This window comes from Rhinoderma darwinii, chromosome 12 (assembly GCF_050947455.1).
Source record: "Rhinoderma darwinii isolate aRhiDar2 chromosome 12, aRhiDar2.hap1, whole genome shotgun sequence".
NCBI lineage: Eukaryota > Metazoa > Chordata > Amphibia > Anura > Rhinodermatidae > Rhinoderma > Rhinoderma darwinii.
In genome coordinates, this window is record NC_134698.1 from 6,278,957 (window position 1) to 6,299,597 (window position 20,641).

Sequence of the window (20,641 nt, forward strand, 5' to 3'; positions counted from 1 at the left end):
AATAAATAAAAAAAACCTTACCTTAACTTATACTCATCTAGTCCCGTTCCAACAACGAACAGAGCTGCAGAGTCTTACAGCCTCCTCTGTCCTGCAGCTTATGAGACGACGGGAACTTTGCATAGGCCGGCGTGATGCAGTGACGTCACCGTGCCGGCCTGCGGATGGATCCTACCCCAGCGCCTTACAGGCTGCAGGCCTAACGTTGCTTGTAGCCTAGTGAATGGTGGAGCAGGGAGCTGATAGTTCCCTGCTCCTCCATAGTATTCAATTGTATCTGCATCCTCAGGACGCAGATGCAATTTAATGTGGCTGTCGCTTGGAAATCTGGGGCTTGTGTCCCGGATGTCCGGTGCTAAAGGCGCCACTGGGCCCCTTCAAACAGCTGATCAACGAGGGTGCCGGGAGTCGGACCCCCATCGATTTTATAGTATTGATGGCCTATTCTAATCTTAAAATCCCGGATAACCCCTTTAATTTCTACGCACTTCAGCAGTCGTTGAATGTGATTCAATCAACATGGCGTCATGGTCCCAAATGTCTCTTCCTCCGCCTTCCAAAATTTGGTATTTTACTCCTATAGTAGGTAAATTGGTATGTGTGGTTTAGCAGCCGTGTTTCTTTTTTTTTTTTCCCCCCCATAAAGAACATTCTTAAAATGCATGTATTTCTTATCCTCACAGACCCCAAACATGAAGGGTTCAAAAAAAAGCAAGAAAAACACAAGAAATCGCAGTTTAATAATATAAGAGACCATATCCAGCCGTCGCTTCTACTTAGTACATCCTGGGCCTTGTGTACCAGAAAAGCCTTGGAGAAGCAGTGGCCATAGCAACCAATCAGAGTCCCTGTTTCATTTCTCCCTTGCAGGTTAGAAAATAAAAGCTGAATTCTGATTGGTTGCTAGGAGCAACAAGGCCACTACTACTAGAAGGCAGTTTTGATCTGTAAGGCCCGTGATTTTAACACCATTTCAGACCTGTAATATTAGTGTTGGGCTTTGTTGACATTTTGCGTTGTAGTTTCCGTTTTATAATGGTAGCCACGACGTAGTGCCTCATCCGTCGTACGACCGATACCTTCCGCGCCTGACCCCATTGAATTAGAATGGTTTCTGCTAGGTCCTGTCCTTTTGACTGGAAGAATATGGCTGCTGAATCTGACACAATTTGTGACAGAGATTGGCAAATGGGTTCAATCAAATTTTAATTTGTGGATTTGGGACGGGAGGCATAAAAAATTAATTTTACATGTTCTGTAAAATGTAAGAACATAAAGGTCCTTATACACCTGTAGATATTCTGTTAGTAACGAGCGCCGATCAATGATCTAGCGGGTCAATCGGCACTCGTTTAACTCCATTTACAATCATACCAAATGTGACCAATCAGTCGTTTTGGCACATACCGTTTTATTATTGTCGGGAGCACATCCCTGTTTACATGGGGTTTCCTTATCTCTCGGCTGATCGCTGGGCATGTTTACATGGGGCAATGATTGGGAATGCGTGATTAAAAGCGCGCTCGATCGCCTGATCATCGGTCCTTATAAAAAAGGCTGGGGCTAGACAATATGTAATAGGCCAGGAGTATTTATCTCACTATGGACCGTGATTTATCACCGTGATATCATAGCGCTATATTTTTTATTTTTGGTAGTGAGATAAATAGCCCTAGCCTAATGCCTTCCTATAGGCAGCGATTTATGGCTCGCTACGGAGAAAGTCTAGGTTTAGTCCCAGCCTTACTGACATATCAACTTTCCTAGTCTATGGTGGGCTAATTCGGCCGATCAAAGCCTTTTCTAGCTAGACACAATTAGGGACAAGGGGTGACTAGGCCCGATGAAGCATACGTACATAGCGTAAGATGGGGTAGTAGTAATAGGGACCGTCGGGTAAAATGGCGCTGGCTGCATGGCCAGCGGCACCAGTAAGTTTGGAGGCAGGATAGTGACCTCTTTGTTCACCTGGGGACAGGTGTGAGAATGGGGTGTAACGGCGGCAAGAGCTAGAGGAGCGAAGAGCAGTTCGGTGGTGGACCACCGCGAGTTTAGCATTAGCTACGTGGCGGGGTGAACTGGCACGTGGGGAGACACTAGCTGGACCCCAGGATGTTTTGGGCCTGGGTAGTCACGAAGGCTGGAAAATGGTCCAGCGGCTTCCTAGCTAGGCAGCCGTGGCATGGGGCACAGCTGTCCCGGCGACCTGTTGCGAGCTGGGGGCAGGCGGGCCCCAGCTTGCGATTGAGGGCAGACTACTCCTACGCTGTAAAAGGTGGCGCATACCACAATTTGTTTGCCATAATGCTTAGGTGTTGTGTTTATTTTTTATAGTTAAATTATGTCATTAGGGGTTCAACATGTGCACACCTTATATACTGTGTCCTATAGGGGATTCATCAATGTGCTATGGTAATTCTTTTAGCATCTGTGTCATTCCGGTCTACAAAGTCATTACGTTGAAGATGGCGACAATCCCCAGGCTGGCGATCAGCAGGATGTTACACCACGTCCACCGGACTCCGTGTGACTGGTTCTTCTCTGTTGAAGAAAATACAGTCAGAAAAACCACAAAATCTGTGCGTGTCTGCGTTTTCTTGTCCCGTTTAGAGAAGTACAAACTTTTTGCCAGCTATCATTTTTGTATGGTACTAAAATAAATGCTAGTACTTTTAAGATTTGCTTCCGTTTTAGCACGTCCACCTCACCGTTCTCCTCAGGGCCGACGTCCCCACCCGGGAAAGTGCTGGGGCTCGCTCCCCTTTGGGGGGACCACTCGGCCGCTGGGTGCTGACACTGCCGTCATGCCTCCTACAGAAATGGAATGCCCGGCCAGAGCGTCGGCAATGCTCTGGTTGGGGATTCCACTTCTAGAGGGAACCCCAAAGGCACTAAATACAGGGAGGGGAGGGCTGTGTGGCACTACGTGGAAGGGGAGGGCTGTGTGGCGCTACATGGAAGGGGAGTGCTGTGTGGCGCTACGTGGAAGGGGAGGGCTGTGTGGCATTATGTGGGAGGGCTGTGTTGCACTACTTTATGGGTGCATAATCATGGCCTAACTACTATATGGGGGCACAAAGTGAAGTTTTCGGCCATTTTACTGCCACAGTGAATTACCCCGCGAAGGGGGCCACTAAGTCTGTGTCACCCAAGGGCCCACATAAACCTGGTGCCGGCCCTGCTCCTCCTTACCGTAGACTTGCAGTTTGAAGGTCTGATGCACAGTTGCCCCCTGAGTGTATATGATTGCTTCATAAATTCCATTGTCCTCTTCATTTAAGTTGCTCAGCTTTAACGAAAAACTAGGCTGTGTGGAATTTACCCGGTTCAGGAATCTGGGATTGATGACCTTAAACTGGTCCGGTTTGACAATGGCCACCATGCACTTTTCTATGCCACTGTGAGACCAAAATATACTGTTGACCTCAGTATTCCTCGATACGTTGAGTTGGAACATGATGGAGCCTCCACATATCGCTGAGAGCGTCTGTTTGTTCACGTCTGAAATGACCCCTATAAATAAGAATGAGAGAGATGTTGGCACTCGGAGGAAAGTCTGATTACTTTGGGATTATAAGGTTTCTATCTCTCCCTCTCCCTTTCCTCTCCCTCTCCCTTTTCGCCTCTGCCTCTCCCTTTTCGCCTCTCCCTTTTCGCCTCTCCCTCTCCGCCTCTCCCTCTCCGCCTCTCCCTCTCCGCCTCTCCCTCTCCGCCTCTCCCTTTCCGCCTCTCCCTTTCCGCCTCTCCCTTTCCGCCTCTCCCTTTCCGCCTCTCCCTTTCCGCCTCTCCCTTTCCGCCTCTCCCTTTCCGCCTCTCCCTTTCCGCCTCTCCCTTTCCGCCTCTCCCTTTCCGCCTCTCCCTTTCCGCCTCTCCCTTTCCGCCTCTCCCTTTCCGCCTCTCCCTTTCCGCCTCTCCCTTTCCGCCTCTCCCTTTCCGCCTCTCCCTTTCCGCCTCTCCCTTTCCGCCTCTCCCTTTCCGCCTCTCCCTTTCCGCCTCTCCCTTTCCGCCTCTCCCTTTCCGCCTCTCCCTTTCCGCCTCTCCCTCTCCCTTTTCGACTCTCCCTCTCCCTTTTCGCCTCTCCCTCTCCCTTTTCGCCTCTCCCTCTCCCTTTTCGCTTCTCCCTCTCCCTTTTCGCTTCTCCCTCTCCCTTTTCGCTTCTCCCTCTCCCTTTTCGCTTCTCCCTCTCCCTTTTCGCTTCTCCCTCTCCCTTTTCGCTTCTCCCTCTCCCTTTTCGCTTCTCCCTCTCCCTTTTCGCTTCTCCCTCTCCCTTTTCGCCTCTCCCTCTCCCTTTTCGCCTCTCCCTCTCCCTTTTCGCCTCTCCCTCTCCCTTTTCGCCTCTCCCTCTCCCTTTTCGCCTCTCCCTCTCCCTTTTCGCCTCTCCCTCTCCCTTTTCGCCTCTCCCTCTCCCTTTTCGCTTCTCCCTCTCCCTTTTCGCTTCTCCCTCTCCCTTTTCGCTTCTCCCTCTCCCTTTTCGCTTCTCCCTCTCCCTTTTCGCCTCTCCCTTTTCGCTTCTCCCTCTCCCTTTTCGCCTCTCCCTCTCCGCCTCTGCCTCTCCCTCTCCGCCTCTCCCTCTCCCTCTCCGCCTCTCCCTCTCCGCCTCTCCCTCTCCGCCTCTCCCTCTCCGCCTCTCCCTCTCCGCCTCTCCCTCTCCGCCTCTCCCTCTCCGCCTCTCCCTCTCCGCCTCTCCCTCTCCGCCTCTCCCTTTCCGCCTCTCCCTTTTCGCCTCTCCCTCTCCCTTTTCGCCTCTCCCTCTCCCTTTTCGCTTCTCCCTCTCCCTTTTCGCTTCTCCCTCTCCCTTTTCGCTTCTCCCTCTCCCTTTTCGCTTCTCCCTCTCCCTTTTCGCTTCTCCCTCTCCCTTTTCGCTTCTCCCTCTCCCTTTTCGCTTCTCCCTCTCCCTTTTCGCTTCTCCCTCTCCCTTTTCGCTTCTCCCTCTCCCTTTTCGCTTCTCCCTCTCCCTTTTCGCTTCTCCCTCTCCCTTTTCGCTTCTCCCTCTCCCTTTTCGCTTCTCCCTCTCCCTTTTCGCTTCTCCCTCTCCCTTTTCGCTTCTCCCTCTCCCTTTTCGCTTCTCCCTCTCCCTTTCCTCTCCCTCTCCCTTTTCGCTTCTCCCTCTCCCTTTTCGCTTCTCCCTCTCCCTTTTCGCTTCTCCCTCTCCCTTTTCGCTTCTCCCTCTCCCTTTTCGCCTCTCCCTCTCCCTTTTCGCCTCTCCCTCTCCCTTTTCGCCTCTCCCTCTCCCTTTTCGCCTCTCCCTCTCCCTTTTCGCCTCTCCCTCTCCCTTTTCGCCTCTCCCTCTCCCTTTTCGCCTCTCCCTCTCCCTTTTCGCCTCTCCCTCTCCCTTTTCGCCTCTCCCTCTCCCTTTTCGCCTCTCCCTCTCCCTTTTCGCTTCTCCCTCTCCCTTTTCGCTTCTCCCTCTCCCTTTTCGCCTCTCCCTCTCCCTTTTCGCCTCTCCCTTTTCGCCTCTCCCTTTTCGTCTCTCCCTCTCCGCCTCTGCCTCTCCCTCTCCGCCTCTCCCTCTCCGCCTCTCCCTCTCCGCCTCTCCCTCTCCGCCTCTCCCTCTCCGCCTCTCCCTCTCCGCCTCTCCCTCTCCGCCTCTCCCTCTCCGCCTCTCCCTTTTCGCCTCTCCCTCTCCCTTTTCGCCTCTCCCTCTCCCTCTCCGCCTCTCCCTCTCCGCCTCTCCCTCTCCGCCTCTCCCTCTCCGCCTCTCCCTCTCCGCCTCTCCCTCTCCGCCTCTCCCTCTCCGCCTCTCCCTCTCCCTTTTCGCCTCTCCCTTTTCGCCTCTCCCTTTCCGCCTCTCCCTTTTCGCCTCTCCCTCTCCCTTTTCCCCTCTCCCTTTTCGCCTCTCCCTCTCCCTTTTCGCCTCTCCCTCTCCCTTTTCGCCTCTCCCTCTCCCTTTTCGCTTCTCCCTCTCCCTTTTCGCTTCTCCCTCTCCCTTTTCGCTTCTCCCTCTCCCTTTTCGCTTCTCCCTCTCCCTTTTCGCTTCTCCCTCTCCCTTTTCGCTTCTCCCTCTCCCTTTTCGCCTCTCCCTCTCCCTTTTCGCTTCTCCCTCTCCCTTTTCGCTTCTCCCTCTCCCTTTTCGCCTCTCCCTCTCCCTTTTCGCCTCTCCCTTTTCGCTTCTCCCTCTCCCTTTTCGCCTCTCCCTCTCCCTTTTCGCCTCTCCCTTTTCGCCTCTCCCTTTTCGCCTCTCCCTTTTCGCCTCTCCCTTTTCGCCTCTCCCTTTTCGCCTCTCCCTTTTCGCCTCTCCCTTTTCGCCTCTCCCTCTCCGCCTCTCCCTCTCCGCCTCTCCCTCTCCGCCTCTCCCTCTCCGCCTCTCCCTCTCCGCCTCTCCCTCTCCGCCTCTCCCTCTCCGCCTCTCCCTCTCCGCCTCTCCCTCTCCGCCTCTCCCTCTCCGCCTCTCCCTCTCCCTCTCCGCCTCTCCGCCTCTCCCTCTCCGCCTCTCCCTCTCCGCCTCTCCCTCTCCGCCTCTCCCTTTCCGCCTCTCCCTCTCCCTTTTCGCCTCTCCCTCTCCCTTTTCGCCTCTCCCTCTCCCTTTTCGCTTCTCCCTCTCCCTTTTCGCTTCTCCCTCTCCCTTTTCGCTTCTCCCTCTCCCTTTTCGCTTCTCCCTCTCCCTTTTCGCTTCTCCCTCTCCCTTTTCGCCTCTCCCTTTTCGCTTCTCCCTCTCCCTTTTCGCCTCTCCCTTTTCGCTTCTCCCTCTCCCTTTTCGCTTCTCCCTCTCCCTTTTCGCCTCTCCCTTTTCGCCTCTCCCTTTTCGCCTCTCCCTTTTCGCCTCTCCCTTTTCGCCTCTCCCTCTCCGCCTCTCCCTCTCCGCCTCTCCCTCTCCGCCTCTCCCTCTCCGCCTCTCCCTCTCCGCCTCTCCCTCTCCGCCTCTCCCTCTCCCTTTTCGCCTCTCCCTTTCCGCCTCTCCCTTTTCGCCTCTCCCTCTCCCTTTTCGCCTCTCCCTCTCCCTTTTCGCCTCTCCCTCTCCCTCTCCGCCTCTCCCTCTCCCTCTCCGCCTCTCCCTCTCCGCCTCTCCCTCTCCGCCTCTCCCTCTCCGCCTCTCCCTCTCCGCCTCTCCCTCTCCGCCTCTCCCTCTCCGCCTCTCCCTCTCCGCCTCTCCCTCTCCGCCTCTCCCTCTCCGCCTCTCCCTCTCCGCCTCTCCCTCTCCGCCTCTCCCTCTCCGCCTCTCCCTCTCCGCCTCTCCCTCTCCGCCTCTCCCTCTCCGCCTCTCCCTCTCCGCCTCTCCCTCTCCGCCTCTCCCTCTCCGCCTCTCCCTCTCCGCCTCTCCCTTTCCGCCTCTCCCTTTCCGCCTCTCCCTTTCCCTTTTCGCCTCTCCCTCTCCCTTTCCGCCTCTCCCTCTCCCTTTCCGCCTCTCCCTCTCCCTTTCCGCCTCTCCCTTTCCGCCTCTCCCTCTCCCTTTTCGCCTCTCCCTCTCCCTTTTCGCCTCTCCCTCTCCGCCTCTCCCTTTTCGCTTCTCCCTCTCCCTTTCCTCTCCCTCTCCCTCTCCGCCTCTCCCTCTCCGCCTCTCCCTCTCCGCCTCTCCCTTTTCGCCTCTCCCTTTTCGCTTCTCCCTCTCCCTTTCCTCTCCGCCTCTCCCTCTCCGCCTCTCCCTCTCCGCCTCTCCCTCTCCGCCTCTCCCTCTCCGCCTCTCCCTCTCCGCCTCTCCCTCTCCGCCTCTCCCTCTCCGCTTCTCCCTCTCCCTTTCCGCCTCTCCCTCTCCCTTTCCGCCTCTCCCTCTCCCTTTTCGCCTCTCCCTCTCCCTTTTCGCCTCTCCCTCTCCCTTTTCGCCTCTCCCTCTCCCTTTTCGCCTTTTCGCCTCTCCCTTTTCGCCTCTCCCTTTTCGCCTCTCCCTTTTCGCCTCTCCCTTTTCGCCTCTCCCTTTTCGCCTCTCCCTTTTCGCCTCTCCCTCTCCCTTTTCGCCTCTCCCTTTTCGCCCCTCCCTCTCCCTTTTCGCCTCTCCCTCTCCCTTTTCGCTTCTCCCTCTCCCTTTTCGCTTCTCCCTCTCCCTTTTCGCCTCTCCCTCCTCCCTTTTCGCCTCTCCCTCTCCCTTTCTCCCTCTCCCTTTTCGCCTCTCCCTTTTCGCTTCTCCCTCTTCGCCTCTCCCTCTTCGCCTCTCCCTTTTCGCCTCTCCCTTTTCGCCTCTCCCTTTTCGCCTCTCCCTTTTCGCCTCTCCCTTTTCGCCTCTCCCTTTTCGCCTCTCCCTTTTCGCCTCTCCCTTTTCGCCTCTCCCTTTTCGCCTCTCCCTCTCCGCCTCTCCCTTTTCGCCTCTCCCTCTCCCTTTTCGCCTCTCCCTCTCCCTTTTCGCTTCTCCCTCTCCCTTTTCGCTTCTCCCTCTCCCTTTTCGCCTCTCCCTTTTCGCCTCTCCCTTTTCGCTTCTCCCTTTTCGCCTCTCCCTTTTCGCCTCTCCCTTTTCGCCTCTCACTCTCCCTTTTCGCCTCTCCCTTTTCGCCTCTCCCTCTCCGCCTCTCCCTCTCCGCCTCTCCCTCTCCGCCTCTCCCTCTCCGCCTCTCCCTTTTCGCTTCTCCCTCTCCCTCTTCGCCTCTCCCTCTTCGCCTCTCCCTCTTCGCCTCTCCCTTTTCGCCTCTCCCTTTTCGCCTCTCCCTTTTCGCCTCTCCCTTTTCGCCTCTCCCTTTTCGCCTCTCCCTCTCCCTTTTCGCCTCTCCCTTTTCGCCTCTCCCTCTCCCTTTTCGCTTCTCCCTCTCCCTTTTCGCTTCTCCCTCTCCCTTTTCGCTTCTCCCTCTCCCTTTTCGCTTCTCCCTCTCCCTTTTCGCTTCTCCCTCTCCCTTTTCGCCTCTCCCTCTCCCTTTTCGCCTCTCCCTCTCCCTTTTCGCTTCTCCCTCTCCCTTTTCGCCTCTCCCTTTTCCCCTCTCCCTTTTCCCCTCTCCCTTTTCCCCTCTCCCTCTCCCTTTTCGCCTCTCCCTCTCCCTTTTCGCCTCTCCCTCTCCCTTTTCGCCTCTCCCTCTCCCTTTTCGCCTCTCCCTCTCCCTTTTCGCCTCTCCCTCTCCCTTTTCGCCTCCCTCTCCCTTTTCGCCTCTCCCTCTCCCTTTTCGCCTCTCCCTCTCCCTTTTCGCCTCTCCCTTTTCGCCTCTCCCTTTTCGCCTCTCCCTTTTCGCCTCTCCCTTTTCGCCTCTCCCTTTTCGCCTCTCCCTTTTCGCCTCTCCCTTTTCGCCTCTCCCTTTTCGCCTCTCCCTCTCCCTTTTCGCCTCTCCCTCTCCCTTTTCGCTTCTCCCTCTCCCTTTTCGCTTCTCCCTCTCCCTTTTCGCCTCTCCCTCTCCCTTTTCGCCTCTCCCTCTCCCTTTTCGCCTCTCCCTCTCCCTTTTCGCCTCTCCCTCTCCCTTTTCGCCTCTCCCTCTCCCTTTTCGCCTCTCCCTCTCCCTTTTCGCCTCTCCCTCTCCCTTTTCGCCTCTCCCTCTCCCTTTTCGCCTCTCCCTCTCCCTTTTCGCCTCTCCCTCTCCCTTTTCGCCTCTCCCTCTCCGCCTCTCCCTCTCCGCCTCTCCCTCTCCGCCTCTCCCTCTCCGCCTCTCCCTCTCCGCCTCTCCCTCTCCGCCTCTCCCTCTCCGCCTCTCCCTCTCCGCCTCTCCCTCTCCGCCTCTCCCTCTCCGCCTCTCCCTCTTCGCCTCTCCCTCTTCGCCTCTCCCTCTTCGCCTCTCCCTCTTCGCCTCTCCCTCTTCGCCTCTCCCTTTTCGCCTCTCCCTTTTCGCCTCTCCCTTTTCGCCTCTCCCTTTTCGCCTCTCCCTTTTCGCCTCTCCCTTTTCGCCTCTCCCTTTTCGCCTCTCCCTTTTCGCCTCTCCCTTTTCGCCTCTCCCTTTTCGCCTCTCCCTTTTCGCCTCTCCCTTTTCGCCTCTCCCTTTTCGCCTCTCCCTTTTCGCCTCTCCCTTTTCGCCTCTCCCTTTTCGCCTCTCCCTTTTCGCCTCTCCCTTTTCGCCTCTCCCTTTCCGCCTCTCCCTTTCCGCCTCTCCCTTTCCGCCCCTCTCTCTCCCTTTTCGCCTCTCCCTCTCCCTTTTCGCCTCTCCCTCTCCCTTTTCGCCTCTCCCTCTCCCTTTTCGCCTCTCCCTCTCCCTTTTCGCCTCCCCCTCTCCCTTTTCGCCTCCCCCTCTCCCTTTTCGCCTCCCCCTCTCCCTTTTCGCCTCTCCCTCTCCCTTTTCGCCTCTCCCTCTCCCTTTTCGCTTCTCCCTCTCCCTTTTCGCTTCTCCCTCTCCCTTTTCGCCTCTCCTCCAGGAGAGGGGAAATTAAATTCCCTGCAGCTGCTCACTCTGAATCCTTCCTCCTGACTCCGGCCTTGAACGTGCATGCGCAGGGAGAGAAGAATAAACCCCTGCCAGTTCCACTGTTAGCGCCTTCTTTCCTGCGGGAACAAAGGACCAGGCATGTTTAACTCCAATATGCCTGATCCTTCTGCCGTTTTGGAGAGTCGGGACACCACCATACACATTAGATAGTCGTCTGGTCCTGCTGAAATCAGCTGGTTGGCCATCATTCATCTAATATGTATGGGCACCCTAAGGCTGAATTCAGACGAATGTGGGGAAATCTTGTCCCGTTTTCAAGGATCCCCATAGATTTGAATCTATGGAGGGATCTGTCAAAACTGAACAAAATGGGACATGTTCTATTTTTCAACGGACCCTTCACACGGACGTATTCTACAATCTTCTGAATTCGGCCATGTTCACACGCTAAACTAAAAAGGGCTGTAATATACGGAGCTTTTCAAGAGAAAACCGCCTCTGATTTTCAGCGGTTTTTAAATCAGGCTTTTTTTTTTTTTACGTCCGTTTTTGGAGCTGGGTTTTCTATTGACCCAATGAAAAGGTTCCAAAAACATGTACTTTTTTTTTAGAGTTTTTTTTTTTTTTTTTTTTTTTTTTTTTTTTTTTACGCGCCATTTTTACAAACGGCCGTGTAGAAAACGCCCCGTTGAAACAGAACGTAGTTTTCCCAAATCAATGGGCAGATGTTTGGAGGCGTTCGGCCACCGTATTTTCGGCCTTTTTTTTTCGGGGCGTTTACGGCCCGAAAAACAGCTGAAAATAGGCCATGTGAACATACCCTACGGGCAGGGGTGAACTGACCATTTTGGCTTGATGGACCGGTGCCCCAGAGCCCAATCTATTATTCTACCCTGTTGATCCAGAAGAAGGCAAAACCTCCAAAGAGGTAGATGCAAATTGCACCAAATTACAGGGAAAAAAACCCTCCCCGACTGAAAATCTGTCATGAAGAGGAAATCCTTGAGTCCACGTCCCATCTCCTGATTCTATTACCCTTAACGCTTAATGTTCCACAAGTCCAAGAAAATATTACACCGGGCCTATAAAAAACAATAAGTGATGAGCGCTCCTCAAATCCATTTTTATTAACCCAAATCAAGTGTATCATGGCTATTAGTGGTTGGTAAGAGGCCCATGACCATCAACGCCCACGCCCCAGATTACACTCCGTCTACCTTTCGCTACGGGCTCCTGTCGCTTCTACGAATTGCCCCGGGTGTAGTCACCTCCTGTTGGGAGGAAGTATTATACGCACCGCCAGCACTGCTGCACCTGCACTGAACATGGATGTGGGTTTTACCGCAGGAACGAGAAGAATTCACACAATTGACAGTACGATACACCTTTTCAAAAACACCATCCACGTGGAGCGGAAAAAATCCACGCGCAATTCAGGGCATGCTGGCGATTTCTCAATTCTGCGGCAAATTTGCAATGCGATGGATAAGATCCGCAACACAATCTACATGTAAGACATTACTTTTTTTTTTTCTTGGCAGTACATCTTCTCTTGTTTTTTTTTTTGTTTTTTTTACCCCCTTAATACGCCTTTTTATGGCGGTCATTGAAGGGTACTTATGCCACAACGCTGTGAAATAAGCCCGGCATGGGTGTCCCATGCCAGCTAGAGCAAGCGTCAGGCTTTCCATAGACAGCCGAGCTCCTGCTCTTTCGGGTGGGATTGAAGTTGGCTTCAACTCCACCCGTTTAACCCCTTAGCTTCATCTAAGTTGTTTCAGAGGGAGACCGGCATAACGCACTGCAATAGAGAAGTATTGTAGTATGTTATAAACGCGATCAAAATATCACATAGTAAAGTCCGCTAGTGGGGACTAAAAAAGAAATAAATAATTGAATAAAGTTTTAAAATAAAGAAATGAAAAATCACAAGTAAAAAAAAAAAAAATGAAAAACCCACTTGTTCCCCTATTATGGGAAAAACTATATAAAATCGAAAAAGTTACACTAATTGGTATCGCCGCATCCGTAACGACCCGAACGACAAAAATATTATGACGTTAAACCCGCTCTGTGAACGCCGTAAAAAAATTTTTTACAGAATGGTACCAAGAAAAACTACAAGTCGATCCATCTAAAAAAAAATCGACGATCAAAAAAAAAAAAATCTGAAAAAAAATCGCTCCGTCATTAAAGCCCAAAATAGGCTGGTGACTAAAGGGTTAAATGTGTTGGGGGAGGAGATGATGATGATGGCGGCGTTTTTGTGCCGAGAAGGTTTTGCACAGAACACAATACATGATTTCCCTGAATGGGACTTCAAAGAGTCGTTGGCGTTGGATTTCCCGCTGCCATTTCCTATTAGCGAAGTTTATGATGCGGATTAGGAAAACAGAAGTGCAGAATTGTGTTCATGGACTACGGCAGAACAGAGTCCCTCAAACCGGGAATAGTCTTTATAAGACCGCACATCGCGGTCTTCAGTTCGCGGCTGATTTATTGATTACGTTACAGAACTAGCAATTCCCCCAATATAATCTTATTCGCATCGCAGTCCCTATAATAGTCCTACAGGGATTTCCGCATCTACGGATAGAGCAAAAAATGGTGGTGTTAACCATAGGAACCAATTCACATTCATCTTCTATTTATCCAGCGCAGTTTAGACAGCTGAGCTCTGTGGGCGTGAATGTGAAGAACGTTGTGGGTTAGATGTGAAATCACATGATGCCCCAGGTGGCGTCATGCATGAGGTGATAGAGAAATCTGTAGGGCTAAGTAGTTTGTTTGTTTGTTTCATCTAGAAACGTAGAGCATGAGATGTTGAAATAGGAAAAGCTGACTTCTGGCACCTATAGAATTATATATAGTAACGCTTAGGCCCCTCTCCTAATAGATAAAACTGATCCAATCTCCATTAAGTCATTTCTGGACTCACACCTAAATGTAATCTTGACCCCTTAGAGGTTGTTTGCTTTGGACAATCCCCTTTTGTTAAGGGGTCTTCAAGAATAAGTTGATCACAGCGATCAATGGTTCTCTGCAGCGCCACCGCAGGGGAAATAGAGCATTACAAGTTGCCCATTAAAATCAATGTGCTGCCTGGGTTCTCCTTGGTCTTAGTGTAAGCTTGTATGAACCTTTGTAAAGCAGCTGTTATTGGGCCCTAAAGAAGGGGAACTCTGCTCACATTGGCTCCTTCCTTCATGGACTGTGTCAAACGACGCAAGGCTCTCAATATCATCCAATATGGACATTAGCAAATGAAAAAGAAGCATCGGCCGGGGTCATAGCGCCATTCTCTCCTAACAAGGATGGGAAAGATTGGCCTCAAGAGTGTGGTAATGGTGGCATGAACCCGTACTAGGAGAGGTGCCCCATTTTGATCTCCGTCACAGACTTCCTCTATGTATTCCCGTTCTCTGTCAGTAGCAGTAACTGAAAAACATTATTGGGTGCTGGGTCCTCCAGAGTGAGGGACGCTCTTTGTAGATTCTCTCCTTTAAAGGCTAATAAATAGGAGTACTTAATAGGGGACACCCCTCTAACCAAGAACCGGAGATCCCCTTTAAGGCATTCTCTCTGCTACCTATTTTTAGTCTCTTAGGGTGGCGATACATTGATATCAATAAAAACCCACAATGATCTAGTGCAGGGGTCCGCAACCTTCGGCACTCCAGCTGTTGTAAAATTACAACTCTCATCATAGACTGAGAGCCAAAGGCTTTATTCTACCAGCCAAAGCCTGTTGGCATGCTGGGAAATGTAGTTTTACAACACCTGGAGTGTCGAAGGTTGCGGACCCCTTCTATGTAGTAGGACAATATCAAGTTAATCCCCATCTTTCACTTTCCAGTAAGCTAGAACATATCTGTGCACAATCCTGAGCGCTTCTAATGATGGTATCACTTAGTATTACCTGTAACTGGAGGTAATAACTTAGTGACTTGATCCTCATCTGATCGTCGCATGTAGTAGAACCGGGACATCTAATTGTCCTGACCTAATACAACACCTTAACGGGGACCTGTCACCTCTTCTGACATGTTGTGTTTCAGTAAAAACTTGTATTTCCCATAAAATAACAATTCTGAAGCCTCTTTTCTTAGAGCTCTGTGTTATACCGTTCCTCTGTTATTCATCCTAGAAATGATACATAAATTGACAACTGGGTGTTACAAGTTGGGGGTGTGTCCCTGCACAGTCTGACACTGCCCAATCAGGGCTCACAGTATCCGGCAGTGTAGGGACACGCCCCTTTGACAAGGAGAATAGTTACACCCAGCTGTCAATTTTTATTCATACATTTCTCGGAGGAATAACCGAGGAACAAGAAAACATGTACTCACTAAAACAGACATGTCAGGAGAGCTGACGGGTCCCCTTCAATAAAATGGACAGGAAGCTCCAGATGAAAATGTACAAGTAGGATGAATAAACCATAACCAGTGCAAGATGCCGATCTGTACAAGAAAATGTACTACTACCATTGTCCAGACTTGTGAAAAAAAACAAAAACGTAATTATTGTATAATAAAAAGTTTCTAATATTAATACGTTTCTAATACTTTGTATTTCAATTCCCGGCCAGATCTCCAATTGCAGTCACTGAATGGAAACATTCTTGTTTCCGTTCAGAGGATAAAGAGCCTCCCTCATAGGGTTGTTACAATGTATCCATGCGATTTTCGATTCTCTGTGGGCTAAATGTAGCCGCAGGACAAATCCAAGGTCATGCATGGCCACCCATCCACGACCAATATGATGAGCACTCACCCTGTAGCGGTATCAGCAAGAGCAGAAGCAACACCATCCTTTAAGTTATTCTGCAACGATCCTCTCTCTCTCCTGTTGGAAGACCCCAGTGTCCTAGATAGAAATATTCTTACTTATTGTTCTTCTTATAATAAAAAGCAGGAAAGCATCAATGCTTCCTGCGTGGCTGGTGGCCAGATTCAACTCTCTAGGGTCGGGAATAGTTCTCACCAGCTTTTATGAAGCGGCAAAAAAATCAGAATTGTCTTCCACCCCGGCTTTATAATGTTTACCCTGTAAATGAGCCTATGGAAGCCGTATCCATGGAGCAACGTATTGGAAAAGTTTTTAGATGACCCCCTCCCTCCGCCTGCATGTCGCAAGTTTTGGATTCCCCCCCCTCCCTCTGCCTGCATGTCGCAAAAGTTTACATATATGTAAGAGACCATCTGGCGCTTTATAGATGCAGCACAATAAAAACAATATCCATATGGTCCTTGTCTAGAAAGTTTTAACCCCTTCCCTCTTTAGCCACTTTTGACCTTCCTGACAGAGCCTCATTTTTCAAATCTGACATGTTTCACTTTGTGGTAATAACGTCGGAATACTTTTACCTATCCAATCGATTATTAGATTTTCTTGTGACACATTGGACTTTATGTTACTGGTAAAATTTGGTCGATACATTCCGTATTTAATTGTGAAAAATTGCCAAAATTAGCATTTTTCTAAATGTAAATGTATCTGCTTGTAAGACAGGCAGTTATACCACACAAAATTATTGCTAATTAACATCCCCCATATGTTTACTTTTAGTTTGGCATCATTTTTTGAACGTCCTTTTATTTTTCTATGACCTCACAAGGCTTAGAACTTTAGCAGCAATTTCTCACATTTTCAAGAAAATTTCAAAACTATTTTTACAGGGGCCAGTTAAGTTGTGAAGTGGCTTTGAGGGCCTTATATATTAGAAACCCCAAATAAGTCACCCCATTTTAAAAACTGCACCCCTCAAAGTATTCAAAACAGCATTTAGAATGTTTCTTAACCCTTTAGACGTTTCACAGGAAGCAAAGTAGAGGTGAAATTTACTAATTTCGTTGTTTTTTCCTTTTTTTTTTTGCATAAATTAATTTTTAATCCATTTTTTTTTTTTTTGTAACACAAAGTTTCACCAGAAAAATGCAACTCAATATTTATTGCCCAGGATCTGCAGTTTTTAGAAATATCCCACATGTGGCCCTAGCGTGCTTATGGACTGAAGCACAGGCCTCAGAAGCAAAGGAGCACCTACAGGATTTTGGGGCCTTGTTTTTATTAGAATATATTTTAGGCACCATATCAGGTTTGAAGGGCTCTTGCGGGGCCAAAACAGTAGAAACCGCCCCACAAGTGACCCCATTTTGGAACCTACACCCCTTGAGGAAATTATCTAGGGGTGTAGTGAGCATTTTGACCCCACAGGTTTTTTGCAGAAATTATTGGAAGTAGGACGTGAAAATGAAAATCTACATTTTCCCAATAAAACATATGTTTAGCTAATTTTTTTTCATTCCCACAAGGACCAAAGGAGAAAAAGCACCACAAAATTTGTAGAGCAGTTTGTCCCGAGTAAAACCGTAACCGACATGTGGTCAGAAACGGCTGTTTGGACACACGGCAGGGCTCAGAAGGGAAAGAGCTCTATTTGGAGTTCAAATTTAACTGGAATGTTTTGCGGTGGCCATGTCACATTTGCAAAGCCCCTGAGGGGACAAAACAGTGGAAACCCACCAAGAGTGACTCCATGTGGGAAACTACACCCCTCAAGGAATTTATCTAGGGGTATCATGAGCATTTAAAAAAAAAAAATGTTTCAATTAAAAATCCATGGATGTGTGATAAACTTTGAAGCGCTCTTTTATGCACAGGCCAGGTTTGTCGGGACAGGTTTCACAAAGATAAGTTGTGTCTCGTCTTCTCCCCCTTTTGTAACACCATTTTACACCTTTTTTGGCTCCTTACAGTCCTGTGCCAAAAATCCGCACTCAGCAGGACATAAGAGGGGGATGGGGGGGTACAGGGATAAGAAGTTTAGGAAAAAAACAAGTGCTGCTGCTAAAAAAAATAAAATCAGCAGCAGCACAGATGATGATGATGATGATGATGATGATGATGATGATGACGGTTCACTCTTCTGCAGGAAGCAGTCGGTTGAAGACGTCACAGCAGGATCGCAGAACAGAAGGCCTCAGAAGCAGTATGGTTCACAGACGGTCACACCAGCTCTGCCCACCGTTCCTAACCGGAATGAGGTGGGCAGAGCCGGTGGAGGGTGTTTCAAACACCCGCCATGGCTTCGATTGCTCGGTCGGTGAAGACCGACCAATCGTAGCGATCTGGAGGGTGGCATCACTGCCAACTCATCATCGCTACATGGCAGGAATTGGTGCTGTCCTAGGCAGCACCAATCACCCCCATATCACTGTGCCATGTGGCACAGTGATTGGCAAAAGCTGCCGCAATTGGCCGGTCTGAATTGATCGCCGATGCGGGGCGGGTGAGCCACCCCCCTAGCCCTCGTGTAAAGATGGCTGCTGTTATGAACAGCAGCCATCTTTACTTTGTAACTTTTATTTTTTACACTGTAACCCCTTCTTCATTTGGCGTATGGATACGGCAATTTGTGGGAAGTCAGAGCTTTCCATAGCGTACCCATACGGCAAATGTCGGGAAGGGGTTAAAGGTTTCCTGATCCTAAAGGGATGGTCCCAGCGATCTCTTACCTCTTCTCCTGTAGGCTACAGCTAACCCTGTGCCTGTCTTGAGCCACCTGGGACTCTGCATAGGCAATGCTTCCTCTGCAGTGAGAGTATTTTATTTTTTTGCATGTTATACCAAGTGTGTTCCACAGCAGGGGGCGACAATGAGCACAGGAATAAGCTCCTCCCACAGTCCCAGAATAGCCAAACCGCTTTCTCATTTATGCAAATGACTGACAGCCACACCCCTTCTACGGTAATTAGTGACTTGTAAGTCACGGCTATATTTTTCAATCCAGGGGTGGACTGAGACTGTCCTGAGTATCCAATGTTGTGACAATAAAATGGGATTAAACATTAAATATGTGGCTACCTGTGGGTATTACTTAATTTTCTTCAATGCTGACTGCTCCAGCTATGATCAGTGACTCCAGCTTAGCTGCATAGTCTGGAGGGAGTCAGTGGTAGTCTGAAATCCACCTATTTTATCAGAAACCGCTCTGTCCCTCCCCCATGCTTTAGACTGCAGCTCAATTTAATCAGATTGTACAGTACTAGTATAAAGGCCCTTTTTATACTGGTCAATAATTGAGAAAACGAATGTATTATATGAACGCTCGTTGCCCGGTGTAAACAGGACAACGATCAGCCGCTCGTTAATCGTCTGATCGGCTCATTTATTCGGCCAATAGAATGGTCGCTAGTCGACAGGAAGATGTGCTGCCGACATGATGGAAATGTATGGGGACGAGCGATCGGTTCGGTATGGGGAAGGGTGATCCTTACTACGATCGTTGCTCCTTGTGAAAGGAGCAAACGAGTGCCGATCGACGAGCTATCCCGTTGATCGGCAATCGTTTCAAGGGCCGTGTCAAAGGTCCTTTACCTACGTGTGCACTCAATTTTTGGAGAAGGATCAGACGGTCTTTGGGCCCAAAATGACTGGAGATCAAGACCCGTATGGGGAGCGGTTGTGTGGCGCACAGTACAATCGCATGTACCAGGCTTCCCCCGATAAACGGTAACGTCCTCCACATGGCCTAAATTTTGCTCTGTTTTCCCCGCACCAAGTAAAACTGGGTATAGTAAAAAAAAAATATTACCTACGAATGTATAGGTTTGACATGTCACATCCTGTATAAGAAGAAAAAAACAAATCCGTTCCGTTTTGAGGAAGCTACAGCAAAGAGTCCATAAAAGCATCACCCCCTATAGACCTGCCTGACGAATCTTCGTAAGAATGTCTCTTTTTGGGTCCATGTTCTGTTTTATGGTGATCTGCTGTTTTGGTGAGTGTTTACCTGCATATGGTAGTAAATGGTTTGATGGGTTAGTAACGTGCCATCAGCTGTACATGGATTCCTCTGAAAATATATACTGGGTGGAAAAATTTTAATTTGAGAATTTTTGGATGCCCATTTGGGACGGATGTTTTCTGCCAAAATTCTTTTGTGCAAATGACGGAACTACTGTAGGTAATCGGTCAAAATTTTCGGCCAGGGGTCGGCCACATGATGTCGTCTATTGCTAATAAATGAAAAAAAAATGTTTTCTAATTTTGACTATCGTTTTTTGTGGTGGCGTCTGCCAAAAGAAAGTGGGACGGCGGATCAGTGAGCAGCTCATGTCTGTGTTTAGTTTAACCATCTCAGCACCCGGGTATTTTATCATGTTAAAGACCAGACACAGATGAACATTTTAAGTACAAGTGGATTTAACGGCTTGGAAAAAAAACATTTTTTTTTTATTTTTTTTTCACTTTTTATCGTTATTTTACTTTTCTACTTTTTTATAATTATTTACTTTTTTTTTTAGTTACTTTTACTTTTTTAGTTATTTACTTTTATTTTTTATATTTTTTATAGTTATTTGTTTAGTGACTTTTATAGTACAAAAAAAGGCAAAATACTATTTTACCCCTTCAGCTACCTTTTTGGCTTCTTTAGAACCACGCTTTATTTTTTTTTGCTTTTTTTTTTTTTTTTTATTTTTTTTAATCTTGCCATTCTGGAATTTTACACCCCTGTATTGCTCTGTTGATGCAAAAGTAATGAGTATTTATTTTTTATTTTTTTTGTTTTGGTACAAGTTGCACTTTTCTACACATACTGTTTTGGGTTTTGTAAATGTTACCATTTAATTTTGGAGGTACAACCCCAAAAAAAATTCTGCCATATTTTTTTTATGCTGTTTGTTGCCGACCTAAAACAAGTCTGTTTATATTCATAGTTCATGTTGTTACACGTCATAGCTATACCAAATATGGGGGAGACCTGAGGCTTGCGACCACCAGGAATCTTAATATTAAAGGGGTTGTCTGGGCATGGGGCGGTTTTTCATAGTGGTGACCTATCCGCAATTGTCGGAAGCAGAAGGCTCGAACCCCTGGTATAGCGGCTGTACTGAAGCTCAAGTGAATAGGAGCAGAGCGGTGGTACTTTAGAACGGCCGCTATGCAGTGTACGGACCCATCTGCTTCAGGCACCGACCACTGTATAGCTTACGGTCTCGGACCCCCACCTATCATATACTGATGACCTACATGGTGGTATGATAGGGTTGTAGCCCATATATAAAACCAGGCGATCACGTGATTAATTGAGCTACTCGTATCTAGGAATGGGGAAAGCGGAGACACCAGTATACAGCCTCTGCCTGGTCTATGGAGAGTCCGGCTGCGCCCAATGAACAGATTTGTGACTGCAAAATTTCCCTGAGGCTGCAAAGTCTGCTGTACCAGTAAAGAAACACCCTGTAGGGTTATCGGTTAACATTTGAAGAAACTGGGGGCACCGCAAGGGGTTAATTTTTTTACATTTTTTTATTGTTTTGTTACTGGGCAGGTTTTACTACTTCTTTTTTTTTTTTTTTTTTTTTATCTGCCCATTCTTTGGCCGTGGCAGTCTCCGATTTTACGTTTTTATGTATTGAGAAATCTTTACGTAC

At 49.3% G+C, this 20,641-nt stretch overlaps 1 protein-coding gene across 2 annotated transcripts; it reads right to left on the minus strand.

Annotated features, from left to right (window-relative positions):
• Positions 1 to 737: 737 nt before the first annotated feature.
• Positions 738 to 17,796, minus strand: LOC142664458 (T-lymphocyte surface antigen Ly-9-like). Of its 2 annotated transcripts, none has more exons than XM_075843524.1 (3): positions 17,720 to 17,796; positions 3,193 to 3,513; positions 738 to 2,541 (listed from the first exon to the last, which is right to left on the minus strand). In XM_075843524.1, the coding sequence occupies exons 1-3, from the start codon at positions 17,778 to 17,780 to the stop codon at positions 2,444 to 2,446; spliced, it is 480 nt and encodes a 159-aa protein (XP_075699639.1). In that variant the 5' UTR covers positions 17,781 to 17,796; the 3' UTR covers positions 738 to 2,443. The 2 variants fall into 2 exon arrangements, with proteins under 2 accessions (XP_075699639.1, XP_075699640.1); XM_075843525.1 differs by lacking the exon at positions 17,720 to 17,796 and adding an exon at positions 14,976 to 15,055.
• Between the last annotated feature and the right edge of the window lie 2,845 nt (positions 17,797 to 20,641).

Bases quoted from the DNA above. Each gene is read 5' to 3' on its own strand.
- LOC142664458 (XM_075843524.1), bottom strand. From the start codon at position 17,780: ATGCAGAGTCCCAGGTGGCTCAAGACAGGCACAGGGTTAGCTGTAGCC. The intron at 3,514-17,719 runs GTAAGAGATCGC...TCTTATTTATAG, and splicing joins TGTAGCCTACAGGAGAAGAG to GGGTCATTTCAGACGTGAAC. The intron at 2,542-3,192 runs GTAAGGAGGAGC...TTTCTTCAACAG, and splicing joins CTTCAAACTGCAAGTCTACG to AGAAGAACCAGTCACACGGA.